Below are 12,078 nucleotides of genomic sequence, written 5' to 3'. Positions count from 1 at the left end.
TCCCCCTCCCTCGCCCACCTATTGCTCTCTTGCTTTTCTTGAGATGCTTCTTCTCTGCTCTTAAACACTTCTTCAGATGCTCAGTTTACTCAAATCCTCTAGGGATTGCCTTTTCAACCAGTGCCACAAATATTTTAATTAGAAATCAAAGGGAATCTGTGCTGTAACCTGAGTGCTTTCAGCTAAGCATGACTCAGGTCCTTGATATAAAAAGCGAAGATTTATAACTATCTGCAACATTAAATTTTCTAGCGTAATTATAAGCAAATGTTTGGATAATGAAATAACACATTTACCTCTTTTGGGACCCTGCATTTCTTCGGATTGCCTCCAATTCTGCCAACAGAGATGAAATCTGGGAAAAGGTGGAATTAACATATGGAGGTTTAAGCAGATTTGCTCTTCTCCATTTTCTGAATTAAAGAATCGGTCTCCACAGCCTCTCGGCTTCTGGTCTTAATCCTCTCTAGTTCCCTTTCCTCTCTGCAGCCAGAGTGCTATTTCCAAAATGTCACTTTCTTGTTTTCCTCCTCTGGCTGAAGCCCCTGCAGTGGCTTCCCTCTGAGAATAAAGCCCAATCTCCTTACAGTGGTCTCCCAGATCCTTGCTACCTTGCCTGCCGTGCACATCTCCAGCCTCAACCTTCACTACGTGCTCTTCAAATGATGCTCGGGTTATACCAACATTCTCCCTCCACTAAGCCATGCTTTGTCTCATCTTTGTCCGTTCTGTTCCCTCTGCCTAGGACAGCCTTACGTGTCAGCTTCTTGGAAGTCCTCTCCAATCCCAAGAGCCCACTGCGTACACGCTACTATACCACCTTTTCTTTCTATTATCATGGTCTTTTTTTTTTTTTTTTTTTTTTTTGCGGTATGCGGGCCTCTCACTGCTGTGGCCTCTCCCGTTGCGGAGCACAGGCTCCGGACGCGCAGGCCTAGCGGCCATGGCTCACAGGCTTAGTTGCTCCGCGGCATGTGGGATCTTCCCGGACCAGGGCACGAACCCGCGTCTCCTGCATCGGCAGGCGGATTCTCAACCACTGCGCCACCAGGGAAGCCCAATCATGGTCTTTTTCATACTGTATATTAATTCCTTATTAGTCATCTTTTGCTTTCATGGCCGGAGATGCTCCGAAGAGGCAGAGCCAGAGTATGTCTGGTTCATTTCTGCACCCCTAGCACTCAGCATATTGCTGGACCAGAGAAGATACTATCCTAACATTTGCAGAAGAAGAAAGTGAAAGAGCTTGACCCAGTTTGAGGCCTGCTGCAAATGGTGTTGAAGAAGAGAACCTGTGCAGACTGAGGATTACTTGCTCAAGCTTCACGACAAGCTCTCTGGGTATTTACCATAACTGCTCAGGGCATATTCAAGTCTATGAGGGACCCGGCGATAAGAACACATGGGCAGGACTCTGGAGAGCAGCTGGGCTCATTCTTCCTGACTGCTAATGTGAATGACCTTTCCAAAGGCTCTAAAGTTCATCCCCAGAATGGCAGAAGAGGATGAAAATTAGACCAAGAATCAGGAGATTAATAAGAGAGTTCTTATTCTTCCATCACAGGGCTGGATCACTTTGGAACTCCCAGTTAAGAGCTCAGCTTCCTCATCAGTAAAAAGGGGCTGAGCCAGAGGAACTGAGGTGCCCTTAGCTCTTCCATTCTACGCCGTCGTGGTGCTAGTGGCAACCTGTGGAGGGCCCCAGGTAAGGCTGTGCTCCCACCTGAACAAACACGCTGATGCCTAGGCAGGAAGACAGTCACAGGACTGTACCATTTTGAATTAGTAGGAAGGAAAAAAGCAGGTACACGAAGTGCCTGGTGTCTTGGCAACTCAAGGTTGTGGAAAGTCATCAAACTGCCTCATGAAAAACCCGGCGATAGGTATTTTGAAAAAAATGCAGTGGGAGAGCAGGATTCATGGGCTGTGAGCTGGGGCCAAATTCTAATAACATTCTGTATGAGTTTAGGTTTGTGCTACCAAACAAAACTCCCTTCCTCACATGAAACCACCTTAAGTGGTTTGAACTACGATTAATGGGTTCACATTAAGAACCTTGTGAACGATGACCTGAGTGTCAGACAAGTTGTTAGGAGCACAAATTATTAGGAACATGAATTTTAACCCAATAGCTAACTGAGGGTGCTAGGGCCTGAAGTCCAGCCACATGTGGTGCCATTCTTATGTTTCTCTCTGTTACTGATGGTGAAGACCTAGGTAAATATTTTAAAAATCTAATTAAAAGTAATTCTTTGGGGGCTTCCCTGGTGGCGCAGTGGTTGAGAGTCCACCTGCCGATACAGGGGACACGGGTTCGTGCCCCGGTCTGGGAAGATCCCACATGCCGCGGAGCGGCTGGGCCCGTGAGCCATGGCCGCTGGGCCTGCGCGTCCGGAGCCTGTGCTCCGCAACGGGAGAGGCCACAACAGTGAGGCCCGCATACCACAAAAAAAAAAAAAAAAAAAAAGAAAAAGTAATTCTTTGGTAAAACCGTTCCCCTGGCAGTGACCTCCTTTCCAGTTACATCTTTTAAATCCTTTGAAGAGAGGTTGAGGCAGCCTCAGAAAGCAGTAGAGAGAGAACCCAGCCCTCAGGGCAGGCGAGACAATGGGCAGGTTCCAAGCCAGCCAGTGGAGAGACAAGACACACACCCCCACCTTCCTCTGATAGAACCCTTCAGTCCTTAAAACGTTCAATGAAAACAGAACAGAGTGACTAATGAGGAGAGGCTGGTAGGAAACAAACCCGGCAGATGGAAGCCTCTCAACAAAGCAAAGCAACTGGCGATCAGACTCGAGGCTCAGGCCTTCACTGTTTTCCCAAAACAAACTGCTCACTTGCCTGGGCCCTGTGGCCGGCATACACCTGACAGGCTCCTTCCCCAAGGAATCCATGCCAGAAATCTGCCCTGATGCCAGGTCGGTCCAAGCCACGCTCTGAAAGCCCACTATGTAGTAAGACTTCAGTTTTATTTGTCAAATCAAACTAGAATTTAAGACTGGAGGGAGAATTTGACTAGCCAACATCTAACAGCTCCAGCTCTGCTGTCAAATGGCTGGACTCGCTTGGACAAATGTGGCGCTCTCAGTCAGGGAAATGTATGAGGAGTCTAAGTCTTTCTGCTAGAATAGAGGTGATCATACTACCTTGGTGCTCTCTCTCTCGTCGTCAAAAAGCTCCACCTTGAAGCATTTACCATTAAGGGAAACGGAGGCAGGCGGCTCTGAGTTATGGAATTCAGACAAGGTCAAGTCTCTGAGGTGCTCTTCCAGGGAAAGGACCAGGCCTTCACTCTTCAGCTCTTTTGGATCCAGGACCTGAGCAGAATCAGACAGGGGACAGAGAAGATGGGTGGTTGAGGCAGCGAGGCATGTGACCTGCCAAAGTGCTAACTGTTTAACACAGCACATGGCAAAATGTCTCATAATTTACCATCAGTATGTCCTCGGGTAAACCCAGATTAAAATGTAATCTTGCAAGCTTTTTTCACCAGATCAAAAATAAATCAAGGGACTTCCCTGGTGGCGCAGTGGTTAAGAATCCACCTGCCAATGCAGGGGACACGGGTTCAATCCCTGGTCTGGGAAGATCCCACATGCCACGGAGCAACTAAGCCCATGCTCCACAACTACTGAAGCCCGCGTGAGCCTAGAGCCCATGCTCCACAACAAGAGAAGCCACTGCAATGAGACACCCACGCACTGCAATGAAGAGTAGCCCCCGCTCGCCATAACTAGAGAAAGCCCACGCGCAGCAACGAAGACCCAACGCAATCAAAAATAATTTTAAAAAAAAAGGAATCCATTTAATCAATCAATCAATCAAATGATGGAACTTCTTAGAAAATTGACAGATTGCAAGATCATTCTATTTTCCCCAGCTAGAATAGTACAGTTAATTAAGCTATTGATAATCAAGATGCAATTTACTACCAAAAAAAGATACATTACTATAGCACCTCTAAAGAATAACATACTTCAATAAAAATTTTTTTAATAAAAGAAAAAATTTTCAAATACCAGGAGTAGTTCTTTTTCTGTTCATAAAATAACATATGCTCATTTTAGAAAATCTGGAAAAGTTCAGAAGAGTATAAAGAAAGTAAGAATCCTTGATAACCAAGGAGAAAATAAATTTTAACTGCCAAGAGAAAAAAAAAATAACATATTCCCCCCTTTTTTAAAAATTGAAGTATATTTACAATATTGTGTTAGTTTCTGGTGTACAGCAAAGTGATTCCCTTATACATACATACACTCACACACACATATATATTCTCTTTCAGATTCTTTTCCATTAAAGGTTATTACAAGATTTTTTAATTTTGGCTACACTATGTGGCTGGCAGGATCTTGGTTTCCTGACCAGAGATCAAACCCCCAGGCCCTGGAAGTGAAAGCACCAAGTCCTAACCACTAGAGCGCCAGAGAATTCCCAGGTTATTACAAGATATTGAGTTTAGTTCCCTGTGCTATACAGTAGGTCCTTATTGTCTACCTATTCAATATATAGTAGTATGTATATGTTAATCCCAAACTCCTAATTTATCCCTTCCTCACCACCCTCTGCTATCCCGTTTGGTAACCATAAGTTTGTCTTCTATGTTTGTGAGTCTATTTCTGTTTTGTAAATAAGTTCATTTGTATCATTCTTTTAGATTCCACAAATAAGTGATATCATATGATATTTGTCTTTGATTACTTAACTTAATATCATAATCTCTAGTCCCATCCATGTTGCTGCAAATTGCATTACTTCATTCTCTTTTTATGGCTGAGTAATAATAATATTCCATTATATGTATGCACATATATATATATATATATGTATATATATACACATATAAGCACCACATCTTCTTTATTCATTCATCTGTTGATAGACATTTAGGTTACTTCCATGTCTTGGCTATTGTAGATAATGCTGTAATGAATATGAGCATTGGGGTGTATATATCTTTTTGAATTAGTTTTCTCCAGATACGTGTCCAGGAGTGGGATTGCTGGATTATATGGTAACTCTATTTTTAGTTTTTTAAGGATCCTCCATACTGTTCTCCAGATTGGCTGCACCCATTTAGACTCCCACCAACAGTGTAGGAGGGTTCCTTTTTCTCCACACCCTCTCCAGCATTTATTGTTTGTCAACTTTTTAATGATGGCCATTCTGACTGGTGTGAGGTGAGGACCTCATTATGGTTGTGTCTCTAATAATTAGTGACACTGAGCATCTTTTCATGTGCCTCTTGGCCATCTATATGTCTTTGGTGAAATATCTATTTAGGTCTTCTGCCCATTTTTTGATTGGGTTGTTTGTTTTTCTGATATTAAGCTGTATGAGCTGTTTGTATATTTTGGAAATTAATCCCTTGTTGGTAGCATTGTTTGCAAATATTTTCTTCCATTCTGTGGGCTGTCTTTTCATTTTGTTTACGGTTTCCTTTGCTGTGCAAAAGCTTTTAAGTTTAATTAGGTCCCATTTGTTTATTTTTGCTTTTATTTCCATTTCTCTAGGAGAGAGATCCAAAAAAATATTGCTGCAATTTATGTCAGTGTTCTGCCTATAACATATTCCTCTTAATTACAGATGTGCCTCTATCCAATATCAAGACAACTTTAAATACTTGAGTTTTCATACCTAGACTTAACACTAGTAGCTAAATAAGCTTTATGACATCCTAAAATACCAAAGTATTCATATATGGCTTCCTTTTTAACAAGATGCCATTTTCTATTCTAAAATAAAGCTTATTTAAACAAACCAGGGACTTCCCTGGTGGTCCAGCGGTTAAGACTCCATGCTCCCAATGCAGGCGGCCTGGGTTTGATCCCTGGTCAGGGAACTAGATCCCGCCTGCCGCAACTAAAGATCCCAAATGCTGCAACTAAAGATCCCCGCATGCCAAGATCCCACACCCCGCAACGAAGATCCCACATGCCGCAAATAAGACCCAATGCAGCCAATTAATTAATTAAAGAAAAATAATAAACAAAATAAATAATAAAAACTGTTCTCAACATCATGGGAATTATCTCAAGATCAATAAAGATTAATATAAAATAAAGTAAAATAAAGAGTCTTCTCTTTCCTATCCCACCAGAAAACAAAACACACTCAAACCCCGTTTTTCCTTGATCCAGCAGACTGGATCCCAGTTTCAGGAGACTGAGGTGGACTTCTCCACAGCCCCTCTGGGGTCCCACACAGGTGGCTTTGCTTACCGACTTCAGTAGAGAAAGATGACAACAACACTGGCGGAGTCTGAGCAACTGTGACAGTATGTGGGCGGCGCTAGATGGCTGCGAGTCTGCTGCCACGGAGAGCCCAGGCCCACTGGACCCAAACTCCTGGGCCACTTCCAAGAAGGAAAACAGACACAGGAGACAGTACAGGGTTTAAAACAGAAATATGGGGAAGAACCGTGAACTAAATGAGGAGATTTTAAACTTCTTTGATCTGAGGTTCAATCATATAGTTTTAGCTCACTTCTCTACCAATTAGAGAAGTACGAAATACTGGTTTTCTTTATAGACCTACTTGTATTTTAATCAAACAGATTTTGAAAATAACTAAAAAGAAGTTTAGATCACCAGGTTTGGTGCTTGAACGTCAGTAGATTTTACTTCGGTTTGAGGTTCCAAGCTAAGGTCAAGTCTCTGCAATCAAGACTTCATGACCCCCGCCCCCCATTTCTTTAAGTTTACCAAATCTGCATCCACATTTTCATGAGTTTTCTGTATTTATGAGTGTCCCACTGCTTACCTCTACTGAATGGATTATCAGGGCTTCTTCTAGATTGGCTGCCCCCACTTTCATGTCTTTTTAGATAGGATTGCAGAGCTGACCTGCCTCAGATTGAAAATGAAAATGCACATAAAATGGTCGCTAAGACCAAACAGGTTTACAATGGTCACTGTTTAACTGTGTTTGTGGTAGGACCTTGAAAAATTATAAAAGCGAACTTGTTAAATGAAGGTAGGCTCACAGCAAGCATTGGGCAAAGGTAATAAAAAATAATTACTTTAAAAGCCAAACCACTTAAAAATGATTAATAAATATTAACAAAGATTAATATCAAACATTATATTTAATATCAATTTAATATTAACATGTAATACAGTAACATATTAGTATAAGTTAATATACTATTATAATATTTATTAATAAATATAAGGTATACAAAGAGAAAAAACTTATTTACATTGGAAGTGAGAGGTACCAAATAGGAGAGTAGAAATCTGGAATTCAGGGAAGGATAAGAGCTTTAGAGCAAGTGCAAAGGACAGATGACAAGAAGGATAACTGAGCAGTTTTTTAAAAGTCCCAATGAGAGTCTGGGTAACAGGTCAAAGGTCAAAGAGATATACTTTCCTAATACAGCCCCATGAGGAACAGAAAGACCTGGTGTACACGCCCTAGACCTTCTATGCAAGGAAGCCAATGGAGGACAGGTTCAATGTGTATATGAGACAAAGGCGAGCTGAGGAGAGGTGAGGAGAGAGAAAGGGAGGTTTTTTAAAAAAGTAACACAGACATCCAACTTGTCAACAATATCGTAATTACAGTTAGAGGAACCCTGACCCTCGACTCACTCCCAAGCAAGAACAAGAATAAAATAGATGTGAGAAGGTGCTTCTTCACTGCACACACCTTGATCTTGCAAAAAGGACACTATAAACATTCTCTTCATCTTCAGAAAGCTTTAAATGGTGCAACTGAAATTTACGCCGGGGGAGCACCACCTGGAAGAGTAAAAGAAACAAGCAGCTGGGATGAAGTTATACAAATTAACTGAACATTAGGGAGCACACTCCCCAGAGCTGGCACCAGAAATCTCGTCAGGCTCTGGACAGCAGCTCCCACCCTTCCCTGAAAACAGGACTGCTCTCACACATTGCACACGGGACTGCTGTGACACGAGGGGCAGGACAGCAACCCGAGGGCCTCCTCCTAGGAAAATGGGAGACTCAGAGGCTCCTGAAGCAAAGCAGATGGTGGTTCAAGCCGAGTCAAGGACATGGTCGCCCTCCTTCCTGGCCTCCCCCAGGGACATGTGTCAATGGGATTACCAAGGGCTTGCCGGTGGGGTCCAGCTGGTCTTTTGTTCTCCTCAGCAAAAGGCTCTTGGTTAAAATATTTAACCGTTCTTCTCCTTTCTTTGAACCATTGTCAACCTGACTCTTCCACAGACTGAGTTCATCAAATGGTGAACAACGGAGAAATCTTTTTCATTGGAGAAGGAGGATAGAGAATGGGAAAGAAGCATGGGAGGATGGAGGAAAGGTTCAAAGACAGACATAAGGTGAAAAGCAAATCAGATTTTACATGTCATCCAATCATTTGTAAACGTCAATTTCATAGCAAAACTCTGCTAGACAGAACAAAAGGATCCAAGTCAATAACCACATTATAAAAATGTGAATTTTCCCATTAACAACGTCTATATCGTCACAACAGGCCATATAACCAATAGCTAGCATTCATTCCTAAAACTTCAAAGGCTAGTAAAGAAATTCAGTATCCTCTTATGAGCTGACTTGAATTAAAACAAGTATTTTAAAATCAGCCTTCTTTTCTGTTTGCTTCAAATAAATTGTAGTCCTGTCCCCAGGCCATATGTTTTAAAGCAGAAGCCCAAAACATTCCTGGGACTGAAGAAAGTTGACTGTTGTTTCCTCTAATTTAATTGGTCCCTTATTTTTCCATATACATCAAAGTCCTATATCAGCCAATCCACAGATTATATCTCATAAATATTAATTCTTCTGCCCTTCAAAGGTTGACAGGCTTGCCATCTGCTACACAAGATAGTCTGGTACACACTGGAGATATGAGATATGAAATAATTATGAAGCGTTACCGACCGGGTTCACATCTACATAATCCAAAGAGTTTTACTCACTTCAGCAGTGAATACACGTCCAACAAGTTGTTCTGAATGGGGGTTCCAGTGACAGCCCAACGGGCTTGGGCTTGGAGCTTACACACAGCCAAGGAAGTCTGCACTCGGGGATTCTTAACATTGTGAGCTTCATCCAATATGATTCGAGCCCAGACTACTCGAAGCAAAGGTGATGAGATACCCTGGAAGAAACACAGGTGAAATCCAATAAGAGTACGGGAAAACGTGCATGTCATCAAGAAGATAAGGGAAAATAAGAAGCAAGTATCAAAGACCTGCTCTTACCTTCAAGTTTGAGGGCTTAGATCAGGTACACTGAAATAAGAATTAAGCTTAAGAAACCAAGAGTGGTTGGACAGCTACATATAAAAGAATGAAATTAGAACACTCTCTAACACCATACACAAAAATAAACCCAGAATGGATTAAAGTCATAAATGTAAGACTGGACACTATAAAACTCTTAGAGGAAAACGTAGGCAGAACACTCTCTGACATAAATCTCAGCAAGCTCTTTTTTGATCCACCTCCTAGAGTAATGAAAATAAAAACAAAAATAAATAAATGGGACCTAATGACACTTAAAAAAGCTTTTGCACAGCAAAGGAAACCGTAAACAAAATGAAAAGACAACCCACAGAATGGGAGAAAATATTCACAAAGTGACTAACAAGGGATTAATCTCCAAAATATACAAACAGCTCATGCAGCTCAATATCAAGAAAACAAACAACCCAATCAAAAAATGGCTGGAAGATGTAAACAGACATTTCTCCAAAGAAGACATACAGAGGGCCAAGAGGCACATGGGGAGATGCTCAACATCACTAATTATCAGAGAAATGCAAATCAAAACTACAATGAGGTATCACCTCACACCGGTCAGAATGGCCATCATCAAAAAGTCTACAAACAATAAATGCTGGAGAGGGTGTGGAGAAAAGGGAACCCTCCTGCACTGTTGGTGGGAATGTAAATTGATACAGCCACTATGGAGAACAGTATGGAGGCCCCTTAAAAAACTAAAAATAGAGTTGCCATATGATCCAGCAATCCTACTCCTGGGCATATATCTGGAGAAAACCATAATTCAAAAAGATACATGCACCACAATGTTCAGTGCAGCACTATTTACAATAGCGAGGACATGGAAGCCACCTAAGTGTCCATCAACAGATGAATGGATAAAGAAGATATGGTGCACACATAAAAGTCTACTTTTATATATAAAATACTAAGCCAGACACAAAGAACATTTCCTACCCTCAAGGAGCTCACAATCTAGCAGGGGAGAAAAAATAAGCATAAAGATCATTACACACAATGTATATATAGTAAATCCCACTGGATAATTCAATACAGGACAGTAGGAATCTAGTTGGTCTTGTTCACTGCTGTATCCCTAATACCTGAAATAGCATCTGGCATGGGGTAGTGTTACAACAAAAATAAAAATGAGGTTTTTCCTCTCTGGATAACAAGGAAAATAAAGGGAACAATGAACAGAGTGGAGAAGGAGCATAAACTGGTCTGAAAGAGTTAATCAATCCTAATTTTATTTTAACTGTTACTAATCTGTAGTGTCTCTAACTAGATTTGTCCTTCACAAAGCTAGCCCCTAACACTCTGACTCTGTGTGAATTACATTCTGCACCTAACACTCTCCATCTCCGTGTGAATTACATCCTACACCTGGTGTTCACACTCCCTACACTCCCTTGTAGCAAATCACCCCTTCTGGAGTTCTGCATTTCAGAAAGAAGGTTGCAGGGGGATAACCCAGAGAGGAAGAACTAACCCAATTACCAGGTTGGGAGAGGAAGAACTGACCCAATTACCAGGTTGACTGATGCCAGCTGCGACTGTTTTGAAACAATGCAGGAAGAAGAAAAATGCAAGACCTTCACTACTTTGATCCTTATCACCTACCTCAGACTGCAAGCCCCACCTATAAGACTTCTCCTGATTCCCCAGGGATTGGCGGGGTGGGGGCAGCGTTTCTGAGGTGCTGGCCTGCTGTGTTCCCTCTTTGCCTGGCAAAGAATAAGACTATCCTTTATTTTCTCCTCCAGACTCTGTCTGCGTACTCCTATTCGACATCAGTGCACAGAGAGCCAAGATTTTGGCATCAGTAGATACTCAATATTTGGGGAATTAAAGGAGTGCGGTGACATAAGCAAGCACAAGGTGCTAGGAGATGCATTTAACCAGAGGGGGTGGCAAAGCATTCCATTCAGAGGGAGAACAAAGGCAAAAGAGCATGACAGATCATGGACGGAAGTACACTCCTTGGTACAGCTGAGCGTGGGGTGCCACTGGGAGGGCTGGGGTGTGGGGGAAGAAGGCCACACAGGCAGGGCAAGACCGTAACAGGCCTAATATATCATTTAAAGGGATGAGGGTTTTTAGCCTCAAAGCTAAGAGGAATTACTGAGGAATCTGAAAAGTTAATCATTCCAGGGCTTCCCTGGTGGCGCAGTGGTTGAGAGTCCGCCTGCCGATGCAGGGGACGCGGGTTCGTGCCCCGGTCCGGGAAGATCCCACATGCCGCGGAGCGGCTGGGCCCGTGAGCCATGGCCGCTGAGCCTGGGCGTCCGGAGCCTGTGCTCCGCAACGGGAGAGGCCACAACGGTGAGAGACCCGCGTACCGCACAAAAAAAAAAGTTAATCATCCGAGAGAAGGCAGAGTTGGTCATGAGATGGAGAAGCATTCTAGAGATCTCCCCAAATACAGATAGCTGTGAATATCCTACTGTTCTAAGAATAAAAGCATATGCAAAAGGGTAGTTCTTGGAACAACACTGTATTTTCAGGGGGAAAAAGCCCACAATATCTGTGCAATAAATCCTCTACTCTATGTAACCGAGACTACCCTGGACACAGCAACAAACATTCAGGTTTTTCCCCCTGGTTATCATTTAGCCTCTGGCCCACTGTAGCCTTATTATTTGCAACCCCTTTTCCTGGAAAGTGGAGGAATGCAGGGAATAATGGCTTCATATGATAATACTAGTCCTAACACGAAATATAAAACACATCCTGAGAATATACCCCCAGAACTCTCAAATAAACACTGTAACAACTGAAGCTTTCCTTTATTCATGTGATATGACCACCACCACAACTGCAATGTAGTTATTGTTTCTAAAACACAGCAAACTACTGTACCATCTCCA

At 42.4% G+C, this 12,078-nt stretch overlaps 1 protein-coding gene across 4 annotated transcripts in view; it reads right to left on the bottom strand.

Annotated features, from left to right (window-relative positions):
* The window catches only part of TTF2 (transcription termination factor 2), a 44,396-nt gene that overhangs the window by 7,424 nt on the left and 24,894 nt on the right, over positions 1-12,078 (bottom strand). For all 4 annotated transcript variants that reach the window (XM_059041327.2, XM_059041318.2, XM_067033999.1 and 1 more), the window contains 7 exons: positions 8,903-9,084; positions 8,070-8,223; positions 7,651-7,742; positions 6,763-6,845; positions 6,222-6,355; positions 3,147-3,317; positions 297-355 (listed from right to left, as the gene is read on the bottom strand). In XM_059041327.2, coding sequence (XP_058897310.1) covers positions 297-355; positions 3,147-3,317; positions 6,222-6,355; positions 6,763-6,845; positions 7,651-7,742; positions 8,070-8,223; positions 8,903-9,084 — 875 coding nt within the window. The remainder of the gene's footprint in view (positions 1-296; positions 356-3,146; positions 3,318-6,221; positions 6,356-6,762; positions 6,846-7,650; positions 7,743-8,069; positions 8,224-8,902; positions 9,085-12,078) is intronic.

Source organism: Kogia breviceps, chromosome 1 (assembly GCF_026419965.1).
Source record: "Kogia breviceps isolate mKogBre1 chromosome 1, mKogBre1 haplotype 1, whole genome shotgun sequence".
NCBI classification, from domain to species: Eukaryota; Metazoa; Chordata; class Mammalia; order Artiodactyla; family Physeteridae; genus Kogia; species Kogia breviceps.
Note: the sequence above shows the minus strand (reverse complement) of the source record. Positions and strands in the feature narration are given on the sequence as shown.